The sequence below is a fragment of the Crassostrea angulata genome, chromosome 10, assembly GCF_025612915.1.
Source record: "Crassostrea angulata isolate pt1a10 chromosome 10, ASM2561291v2, whole genome shotgun sequence".
In the NCBI taxonomy this organism is placed as follows: Eukaryota; Metazoa; Mollusca; class Bivalvia; order Ostreida; family Ostreidae; genus Magallana; species Magallana angulata.
Genome location: NC_069120.1, coordinates 798,853 through 811,303, shown reverse-complemented (window position 1 = coordinate 811,303; position 12,451 = coordinate 798,853). Strand labels below are relative to the sequence as shown.

The window sequence follows — 12,451 nt, the reverse complement described above, 5'->3', positions numbered from 1 at the left end:
CCCTTCGATTTTGTTACACCCGATTGCACACCTGCAACTTGTATTGTGGCCGATGTACAGTATTCTTTCCTGTGCTTGTGATTTTGTTCATTAAATTCTTATTTTATGTGCATATTCTGTTTGTTAATTATATTTTGACCAGTTTATTTGATGTTAGTATTCTCCTGACTTGAAAAAAGTGCGAAAAAAACTTGAAAACTTGAAACACGGGGAGGCCAGATGAACGTCCACACAGGTGAGACCTCTACTGCGAAATACTTTAAACTGCTAAGAGGTCTGCAGCTTATATAGGGGTTGTAGGGATAACGGTCGTGAGAGAGAAATATGGCGGACAGTGCCTATTTACGAGCGGTGTTCAGCTTTAATATACACGGTTTTGAACATATAGTTTTTTAGTCGACTGGGATTGTTACTAGAAATTCCCTGTATTTCAGAATATTAAGCAAAGATACATTGCGTGCAACTTTGTAGTCAGATAAGTCCAACAACGATAAATCACAGTGGCTTGGTTGTTGGATAGTGAATTTCCTAATTATTCCATCGTTTCAAGCTATGTTTTAAACAAGTTCTTCCATTTCTCCAACGATTTCTGACAAGTTTGGCGAGTATCTAGTACATTTCGGAACTATGTGTTTTATGCATCGTACAGATCTAGTCAGACGATAGGAATAAGTCATTTGAATATTTTCCAACCATGATCTTGTCAGAAATCGTTGGAGAAATGATGGAAGAACTTGTTTAAAACATAGCTTGAAACGAGGACCCCCTATAAATCCAAGATGACGAGTGTCGTCCCTTTACTTTTTTTAAAGTACATTGAGTACACTTTTTTAACATGACTGAAACGGGGGGTTTCAGTGTATTTATTTAATGAAATACACAGAAATACATCTAAGATTACCAATCTTTATCAATTTTTTCTTCGGGAACAAATAATTAAGAACTTCACTCTCCAACAACCAAGCCCCTGTGCGATAAATATAAACAACAGACTGATCGCGGTGCACTTGTCGATGTGACGTCATATTGTAAATTTTGACGCATATTATGTGTACAGAGAGGCGGATCAATTATTTTTTAACATGAGAAGATGCATTTTATAAATTAACGGATCATTATCAAAAAATTAAATACTATCTACTATGCTTGTTTTGATTCGGCATGTAATTATTTTTTAGAGCGTGTATTATTTCTTTTTAGAGTGTTTAATGTACAAGTTCGATGTGTTTGACATCGAGAAGCCTATCTAAATCCACTTCTTACAAGGGCATACACTTAACAGATCATTTTGATCTTTTAAATATAAATTAAGGGAATGTTAAATTATTATAAAGTGCAGCTGCTTTAAAGAAATCTACAGAATAAATTATTAAGTAGGTAAAATATTAAGCGGAAGTCATATAAAATTCCAACCGGAGCTCATTTCTTTGATATTTATTCTAATAAAAGATGAACTCTATATAAAGCAGCAGCACTTTTTAGAATCTATGGGAATAGTAAAATTTAATTATTATTTAAAATTATAATTCAAAAAAGGGTATGCCCTTGTAATATTGAAATTTGTTTATGACCTCCAATCGGGAGAATTGTCAACACATATCACGTGACCATCAATTCAGGAGACCACACTAAGTGTCATACAGAGTAGCATTTATTGTACTGTTTCATTTAATATCACATTTATATCATAATAAAATAACTTTACATAAATATTTTTTATTAAATGCATCGTTATTTGAAAGTTTAAATCCGCTGATATTTTCATAGCAAGCCTTAACAGTGCTACAAACCGTCAAAATTCAAGGAACTCAGTGATGCAATTGTGAATCTTGATGCTACATTAAGTGATTCGAGGGCAAGACAAAATCAGATGTGATTATGTAGTTACAAAATCAGATATTATTATGTAGTTTCACTGCTTTCTGTCTATATACCTGTACCTTTTGATAGTTAAGATTTTAATTATGTTTTATGCAACCTTTTCATTGCTGTGGAAAGCAATGAAAACAAGGGGAGAAATGTGTAAGAGGGCAAAGTATATTTAACATCGGGTTCGAGATTCACATTTACATTTTTTATAAAAGTTAAAATTTGGAAATGAAAAAGTATTTTTATGTTATACTAACTGAATAACTGTAATAATATCAGTATTTGGTTGTACGTAATTTTTATTATCAATTTTTTACGCTTGTGAATCTGTCCATTGATTGGTCAATTTACGGTATAGGCAGTAGGCCATCTTTTGGCGGCATTTTCACCGTAGATGTTGACAAGGGAAGACATGTTGTACCTTTTGTCTGATAGATTCCACTTGTATGATGACGTCACAGTGACCGGAAGCCCTAATACTGCATTCCTTACTTAGGACCACTGTCAAAATTGAACAATATTGAACAATCAAGAATAAAAGAATTGTAACACAAGGACCGTTTAATAATTTCTTATGTGTTACACATGTACAAAAATGTATTAAACCCTATCAATGTATTAAAACATGAGTGAATATTGAAGGGGTGAGTACTTTAGTCAGACACACTGCATCTGGATGGTTTCCTGTAAGGGGTAGAGAGATGTTATAATTCGAACCAACGTGACCATGATTGTGGAGGTTTGTATTTGTACAAAATCAGAATAATTATCATTATAAAAAGCATAAAAATCCTTTAATTGGTCACCTGAGTGACTCGGGTGACGTACATGTATTGCTATGCGTTTTCGTCCATTGTCATGCAGTTTTCCTTCGTGCATTAGTATACTCGGCAAATAATTAATTTGAACATTTTCAGTTTTGTTCTTTTTTATCCTGCTTGCTAGGATTATCACGACGACATTAAATGTGTTAATTTGTCATATATTTTTGGTAAAAACTGTAAAAATGTATTCCATTTTTTAAAATTTCGTATGTTGTCGAATATTAAACATGGTTATGATATGCATGGATGCCAACAAGAATATTGTAAATTTTTGGCCCCTGGGTCCGGGGTTTTTGTGTTAAGTTAGATTTTAGCGTCCATATTCTAAATATGGATTCTTTGATTCTTTGAGGAATTTCCTCTCTACTACTGAACTGTTAGCAGTCAAACTATGTACATGATAAAGATGGAGAGGAAAGTCTGTACCAAAATTGTAAGATTTATGACCTCTCAGTCAGTGGTTCTTATGTAAGGATGGGACTCTTTTTGTAATAAAGTAAATCATGGAGCAAATCGCTGAAACTATATATTATATAAACCACCAGGCGTCTTGCAGAACTAGTTGTTAGTACTTAGTTAGTACTGGGTTTTCATGATGACTTTACAGAATCAATGTCGCTGGTGCGATGTGGGATAAGCATTTTTGGGAGGGGAGTTGGGGGTGACTGGTCATCTAAGTGCACTAAGAGGATCAACCAGAAGTGTAAAATGCAAAAATGCGTGACCCTTCCATCACAGGTTCTATTGTGTGTAGATGGGGAGGGGGCATCAAAAAACTGAGTAGGCGGTTTAGATGAGATAAAGATATTTTACCCAAATATAAAATTTATAACCTTATAGTTGAAAGGTTCTGTTTCTTTCTTTCCATATATTTATATGACCACTGAGCCACGTGCTCCACCCATGCATTGTAGAGGAAGTTTAAATCAATCACAGAATAATCAAAGCATAGTTCACTTCAAAGTTATAGAATAAACCCCAATTTAACAAATCTCTCTCTCTCTCTCTCTCTCTCTCTCTCTCTCTCTCAACACCAATGCTTTGGTAAAAACAATGGAATGATATTGGACATTCTAAACTTTACCTTTCACTTGTCTGCATCAAGAGAGAAATCAGAAAGTGTAATTACTTTCATTTTGAAGTCATTGTCAGAATGGGATGACTGTCATTACAAGCTAATGGACAAACTTGTTCAATTTGATCTTAAGGGCTGTAACTGTTTGACTAATATAATAAATAGTTTCACTGACCTTTTCATTTTTTGAGTTGCTTTTATTTATTCAAACATGCAAATATTCTTGTCCCCATTAAACAATTAAAAAATGGGGTCATGTTGATAATACTTACAGATTGTTGACATTTCTATCTCAGCTATACTGTATTAATTTCATGGAAGAACAACTACACTGTATGTGATTATTTGTGTTATTGTGTTACATTTGCGCTGAACAATGATATTTGGGGGGGGGGCGGCAGTCTTTACAAAACTTGTAGTCAAATAAGCATTTGTTCCTAAATTAAATTCTATTGTCAACTTGTGATTGGTTGAAGTACGTAGCTGATACCAGTGTTGTATGATATGATGGACTGTGATGTAACAATATACAGAGGAAGAGTATTCTACCTACTGATAAACAAGACAATGATACCAGTTCATTGAATGTCAATCTCCACCTTACAACAAAGACGTTATTACACACATTAGGTCTAGGGAGAGGGAATAGGGAACATATGGGAAGCAGTGTTTCAGCAAACAGTTAATGTCCCAATAATGTTAAAACAAAGGATATTTACACAAGTTGTTTGTGTTCTTGTATTCATTGCTGTGCAGAGGTTTACTAAAACGTTGCTTTTCTCTTTCATCAAATCTCCTGTCTAGATATTTTTATTTATATTGGAAGAAAGAAAATATAGATGTGTGTATTTTGGTTTCTTATCAACCAGTCAGATCAAAACATCCTCAGCATTCAAGATTTAAAACTGCAAAATCAGCGGAATTCTACAAGACATTTTGTAGATTCTCAGTGTGATTGGAACTCTGTAGTGATATGATAAAAACTGTGTGTTGACTCTGCTCCCAGGTATCTGGTGTTGATTACTTACTGGAGGAGGGTAGGAGTGAGATGTTTGGGGTACCAGGATGCCGTGTGTACGGTAGGGGGAGGGATTAACTGGCGTGAGTCATGTGATCAGCTTGTTTTGGTAAGATAACGGGATGACAGCAGACTGACAGACTGGAGTTATCCTTGATATTGTCAGGTCATCGTAATAATCCAACTCGCAGCGGAACTGAATTCACTATATATATTATAAACTCCTCTCTATCTTAAACCACCATAATCTGTTCATCTATGAATCAATTGAATCTGTCTTGTACCAAGAGAATTAAAATTACATACAAACATTATGTAAAAGATATAAAACCGTTAAATCAGCGGTTCATTTGTTTTATTTAAATGTCGGCCAATTAAGTCCAAGGAAGATAGAGTTAGAAACTTAGAATTAATTAATACAGAGAAATAGCTTTATTGTAACCAAATAGCTGACATCTGTGTAAGGTAATTTAAAGTATGTAGATAAACATGTATTTTGAAATTTTTAGGACAGAGACATTAAACATAAAATACATATCAGTGATTTTAGAATTGAAATCCTTTGTAAAGTTGTCTCTCAGACTCTGAAAGTCTCAATGAACATTAATCTAACGGAGCGACCGTGAGGTAGAAAGCATTACAACTGAAGTATGGCCAATGATTATTATGAGGAAGTTGTTCGTGAACACTCAAACGTTCTTGAGTCTAGAAAAGTATTTATCAACATACTATTTCCTTGTGCATTTCTAAATCAGAGAAAACATAAAAATAGATCTATTGCCTTTAACATGTATACCCTGGATTCCATTTGATCTAGGGGTAATATGAGAGAAAGTCTGTAAACGTGGTAAAGTGTTAAATTTGTAGAGTTGGTAAAAATGTAATATATGTAGTGAAATTTTCATTGTATTGATATCAAAGTAAAAAGTTTCTTCATTTAAAAGAATTGTGTTAATGGTGTCACAAGTTTTTAAACCAGATGTATTCAACAATATTGAATAAAATGTAATTATGAGTTTGAAAGTGTTTTTTATTGGCAAATATTGTTCTTGACGTGCAGTGTTTTATTTACTCTAACAAGTACTGTTAATATTTCATTGTAATGCTTTCAAATTAACGAAAATTCATCATTAAAACAAACTGTTAATTATGTTTGGTTTGTCTGTGGGTTACAGGTCAGTAAGAGTCAACCATGTTACAGCAGATTCTCCAGACGATGACCGTCGACCCTGACCTCCTGTCAGAGCTGTCGGACGAACAGAAGGCCATACTGTTTGTCAAGATACGGGAGGTGGGTGATGTACCTTAATCTGTACCACAAACAGATATACACATGCAGTGTTATATGTAAATAATACAGAAGGCCATAATGTTTGTCAAGATTTGGAAAGTGGATGATGTACCTTAATATTGTGTGTATCACATACAGTTATACACATAGAGTCATACATATACATCATACAGAAGGCCATAATGTTTGTTAAGATTAAGAAGGTAGGTGATGTACCTTAATATTGTCTAAATCACATACATGTAGAGTTATTCATGTACATCATACAGAAGGCCATACTGTTTGTCAAGATATGGGAGGTGTTTGATATTGACACCCCGAGAAAACCATTGTCAATGGACGCGAAGCGGAGGTTGACAATGGTTTTCGAGGGGTGTCAATTTCAACAGTTACCCTCCCAAACAGGCACTATTTATTTTAATATACTGAATGTCTTAATTCTAAAGAAAATTTTACTTTTATATACATGTAGAAATGAAGTGAATTCTACGGCGAACTGTACGCGCATAATGTATATGCATGTAACAATTCGTTGTGTAACCCATTGTGTTGCTAAGTAATAGAAGGGATTACCTACTGCGTCTAAACCAATCAGATTTCAGTATTAAACAAAAAAGTATAATAAACCTTAATATTCTTTGTACCACATACAGTTATACATGTATATCATACAGAAGGCCATAGTTTGTCTAAAAACAACAGGTTGGTGATGTCCCTTAAACATTTTACGTTCAATTGAAATCAATATACTGTAAATGTATTACATTTGGCTGTGTATTTCATTAAATTAGACTAATTAGTGGTTTTAGTAGAGAGCAGTTTCTGCTAAATCAGGTTCAGTTTTAAATATAATGTATGCAGATATATGAATAGATGCATTCAGAAATGCACATAATCAAATCTTTGTCATCGTGTAGAAAAGTGAATTTCTGCTAAATATCAACACTATCAATTTAAAAATGTTCGGGTGTAAAAGAATATTTTTAGGCTAATTTTGCTTGAATTAATTTAGAATTTATTTTAAAATATAGGGTCTAGGTGATGGGGATTGCAAAAACAATAAATCTATTGAGGAGATGATTGGGTTAGAGATATAGGAGAAGGCACTCAAGGAGGCCGAGAGCGAGATCGAGAAGATCAGGTGAGATACAGGAAAATCAGTAATGACATATTGAGTCCTTCTAATGGGAAAACACAAAATCTACAAATCTAAAGAAGAAATGATCAAGTTAGAGATCCAGGAAAGTTTATTTAAGGAGGCCAAGCACGATCAGTTGAGATATAGTGAGATCTGCAATAAATATAGGGTCTGGGTGATGGGGATCACAAAAACAATAAATCTATAGAGGAGATGATCGAGTTAGAGATTCAAAGGAAAAATACAAAACAGGAGCAGAGCAAACATGGACCTCTTCAAAAATTAGAGTTAGGATCCGGTGCCATGAAGGAGTTAGCATTTTCTGCTGAACGGTCCTGACATTGTATGACGTTTGGAGTTTAGTGTTTGATTGTGTAAATAATGCAACAAATCTTGACTCCTTAATGATTTTATGCAAATGTCAAAACGCAGCAAAAACAATTAACCTTGGAAAATTTGAATGCCTCGTAAATATCATACTGATTTTTTTTGGTCTAGAGTCAAAAAACCTATATATTATGTCATTTGTGTAGTTTTAATTCTTTGTTAAAAATGTGTTGTTTAAGATTTCATTGATTTTTAAATGTTTATTTGAATTCTTTTAAAAGTTTATCAATAAATTCTACTATAATGCTCCAAGAAAAACGTGTACACTCATATGAAAAGTTACTGGAATGAAACATTTGTTTTGAGTTGGTCAGAGGAATCAGAAGTTTCAGGTACTATTTGATTTTAGCCTTTATTTCAGCTTTGGCTTTCTGATATATCATTAAGCAGTGAATCAATGTCATTGCTGGAGTTAAGGATTTCAAATGTCCATATCTTCAATAAGAAGATTGTAAGTAAGGTCATAATCCTTATCCAAGTTAATTACATGAACTTTATTTATTTTACAACGATTGATAAGCAAGTTCTACAACTTATATTAATATCTCTCGTTGGCACGGATGTTAGCGCGAGGGGGTCATTGGTGTGGGAAGAAGCCGGAGTACCCGGAGAGAACCCACGTGTCCAAGCGGGCGACCGCCATACCCTATCACATACAACCACTGTCGATCTCGGGTATCGAACTCAGGTCGCAGCGGTGACAAGCGAGTGCGTTGTCCACTACGCTACTTGGACACCAAGTTAATTAGTCTACAATACATCAACATGTATTATATTCTAAGTGTTTCAATTTTTGCATTGAATCAAACTTAATCTTGAGGAGTTTCCAAGTGCATGCCTGAGACAAGGTTTTAAAAGTTTTTATTTGAAACTGAATTTTTCATAATTTCCAATTTATTTTAACACTTAATATGAATATTTAACATTGAGTTTTGACTTTCATTGGCAACTATAAATGTTTATTTGTCTGATGATTCAACTTAGAAAATTCCACTAAGTACATTTGTAAATGCAGTGCCAGATGCCAACCTACCAAGTTTCATCTGAATCAGATCAAGTATATCTTAGGGTATGTGTTAGGAATCAATAAACAGTGTGTATTACTGATAAAAACATGATTTATATGGTGGATATATATTATTTTTGAGAATGTATTACACCTTTTAACAATTCATCAATGCCGTTGAAATAATTCAAATGTACACCATGGTCTAGCATGTAAAATGTTCCTATTGTTGATATGTTTGAAATGTAGAAGAAAGTGATAATTTTTACATGTAAGAAACTAATGACAACTTTTTAGAAGTTTTACCTTTGCTGGTATATTTTGTTTTCAATGTAGAGAAATTTTACCTTTGTTGGTATATTTTGTGTTTTCAATGTAGAGAAATTTTACCTTTGTTGATATATTTTGTGTTTTCAATGTAGAGAAAAGTTTTGATCGATCACAATTAATGCATACAGTAAATCTTGAAAAAAGCAATAGCTTTACAATAGTTACATTTCAAATGTCTTTTTCTGTGATAAAACGACAAGTTAGATTTTGTTTTTATTTTTTAATAAATTCATAATCGTCACATTGCATCTTCAACGAAGTCACGTAGTTGTTTTACTCAGCATGGTACCACACAATCTGCGTTACTTGAAAAAGTGATACGTATCAAATTACATACACTGTTGGGGCACAAAATGATGAAAAAAATATATAAATAGTACGAGAGCAAAATGACTCACTTTTATCAAAATATCATATAGCTGCATATTTCAATGGGTATGTTTATTTCTATCCTGAAAATCTCCTGTAAAGAAGAAATGATTCTTGTAGAATTCTAAAACAAACGTCATATCCTGAAGCAAAATTGGAACGCTTGTTCAGAGTGGACTATATCTTTGTTATACCATTGTTAATTTGACCGCTTTGCTTCCTCCGTAGCACCACCAAATGTTGACCACCTCCTCATCTGATGGTTGTGTACAAGTTCACCAGCTGAGCTCAGGGGAGCCCATTCCTGTTTCATCCTTGAAAGTTCATAATAATGAGGCCTGGATCACAGTTTCAATTACTGAGACACCAATGTTGTCTGCACAGGTTGGCATATTTACACAAATATCTAGAAATTTTAACAATCAGCATGGAGTTGCATATTTACTGTTTTGAATCTAAGATATTGTACATTAACTGATTATTCTGCTGTGTATGTTTTGTTCAATACCATTACCTAAGAAACCTTTATATATAAATTTGTAGGTTTGATGTTAACTAATGGGCTAGAATATTCAATTTCTTTATTAACCAATTAAGGGCCCTCAAGGGGCAACATGAAGACTGTTGACATACAACATCCAATGAACATAAAACATAGAATATGAAAAAGTCTTCTTCACCAATACTCTTCAGTAAAAGGTAGGTCTATTTATAACCTGGCTATGAAGGAACATACTACACTACATGCAGATATTAGCAAAATAATTTAATGATTTACATATACTAGTTTTAATAAATACATGTTTGACACAGTAAGTTTTGTAATTTTGCAAGATTTGGTAAAAATAAAAATCCATTTAAGCAAAATTTGTATTTAATCTCATAGCAACCTCGTAACAACGTGCTCTTTTTATAATCATTGCTTGCAATTATGGAATTTTACAATGAAAAACCAAGATGTTGGATAAATGAACGTAATGTTTGAAAAATACCTATTTTATTCTTTTAGTTATTTTTTTTTAGTTTTGCAAATTAAAAAAAAATCACACTTCTAATTTTAGTTTCAGAAGAATTTTTTGAGAGCATAAATTCAGGGGGTCCATACGAACTATACGACTTTATACATAGTTATGGACCTTTTTACTGATGTTGATAAATGTTGATAAAATGTTGATGTTTTAGGGTTTTTCTTTTTTAAAAAGTTGGCTGAATTCACAATTGTAACGTGTAATATTGCATAAAAAGAATCTTGTTTTTGCTATCAAGTTAAAAAACGCTAACTTACATAATTTCACCAAAGAAGATTTTAAAGTATATCTACATTTTTCAGCGTCTTAGTCTGTGATGTTGAGCAAGAGGATCGGAAAGGCTACATCCACTCTCGCTCGACTTTCAAAAAGAGTTTGGACAAAGCCCACACTAAAAACTAGTACCAAAATGGCAGTATACAACGCCTGCATAATCAGCACCTTGTTGTACGGTAGCGATGTCTGCGCCGCATCCTAGGCATTTCATGGCAGGACAAGGTGCCTAACACAGAAGTCCTGTCTCGGGCGAACCTTCCAAGAATGTTCACTATGCTTCGACAGCGCACGTTTTGCTGGCTCCGGCATGTGCATCGAATGGATGACGGACGTATTCCCAAGGACATCTTGTATGGAGAATTGAGAACTGGGAAACTAAGCACTGGGCACCCACAATTTCGATTCAAGGATGTCGTAAAAAGAGACATGAAGGCCCTTGATATTGACGTGCGATCTTGGGAAGACCTAGCAGCAGATCGACCCAGATGGAGGTCCACACTACTCAGACAGATCAAGTCAGGGGAACAAAAGCTTGTGCATGCAGCAGAAAACGCGGACAACGAAAGCAGCGCTTAACCCCGAAAGATCAGAAACCATTTACATATGTGACTCTTGCGGAAAAGAACGTCTCTCCCGTATAGGACTTTTCAGCCACAAACGTTGCTGTCAGAGAAAGACAAAATAGGATACAATATCCCATGGTCGTCTGCGACCGATGGAGGCCTACTAAGTCTGTAATAACGATTCAAATTAAATTTGTAATGTATCGTTTAATAATTTCATCAATAACGCAAAAGACGTATTCTTTGCCGTTGTAAGCGGGGCTTGCATACATGTACTTATATAAAATGAAAATAGCGTAAAAATGTCAATGTGGTATAATATTTGATCGTACAATTGCCAAAAATCATTTAAATACACAAATAATTAATAAAGAATCATTCTTTGAGTATTGTGAGGCATTAAGGATGTGGCGTGATCCAATCTATCATATAGCCCTTCGAGCCATAATTGTGATTGTGTTAAATTTTCTACATATTATTTTTGGCATTTTTTATTTCAGCTGTATAAATTTACTTTTATCATTACAATGATAAAATCATTTATATTAAACTGTTATACGTGTTATCCCTTTAAATTAAAAATACCAAAGGGTCAGTTTTATATTTAATTCTGGTTGTTGATTGGCTGGGAGAATTTTCCCGCGGTGCATAGCAGGTAGTTTTCTTTCGAACTCAGGAGAGTTGGACATTATATGCCTGAGATATACAACTCAATATGACTTATGACATGACTTCATACTGTAAGTTCTTTTACTTCTTAATTCACAGTTAAACTCTAATTAAATAGCGTAAATATTTTTGATTGTCGATAGTTTTGACGTAATCGGGTAAAAAAAAAACGAAAAAAGTACGTAGACAATTAGGTGTTTAATTTTGGTCTAACTATTAGTATGAAAAACGTCAGTCATCATGAAACCCAGTGGAAGATTGTATTTGCTGACAAGGTCGTTATATCGACCTTAGAACTTACAAAAAGATGACTTCAAACGAGACTGTTGATAGTTCTGTTTTATCAACTTGTTTGTCAGTAGCTTGCCTCGCCCTAGAAACTGTTCATACGAAGAGCATGCCCTTGCGTATCGAATTAACTGAGAGACAAAAACACCATATGCAGGTGATGAAGGTATATTGCTACATAAGTAAGGAACGTTGGCTATAAAAAAAATTGAAGTCATCGCGTTTATCATTAAGTTTTGTTGTTAGGTTACCGTCAGTGTCAATTTCCAGTAAAATATCCAAATATAAAACAGATGACGCAGACTCAGTGGTATTTTTTA

At 33.9% G+C, this 12,451-nt stretch overlaps 1 protein-coding gene across 1 annotated transcript in view; it reads left to right on the top strand.

The window, feature by feature from the left end:
• Nucleotides 1-5,958: 5,958 nt before the first annotated feature.
• LOC128165675 (SH2 domain-containing protein 4B-like) overlaps nt 5,959-12,451 on the top strand; it is a 155,974-nt gene continuing 149,481 nt past the window's right edge. The window contains exon 1 of the mRNA XM_052830449.1: nt 5,959-6,077. Within this exon, the coding sequence (XP_052686409.1) occupies nt 5,979-6,077 (99 nt within the window). The 5' untranslated portion in view covers nt 5,959-5,978. The remainder of the gene's footprint in view (nt 6,078-12,451) is intronic.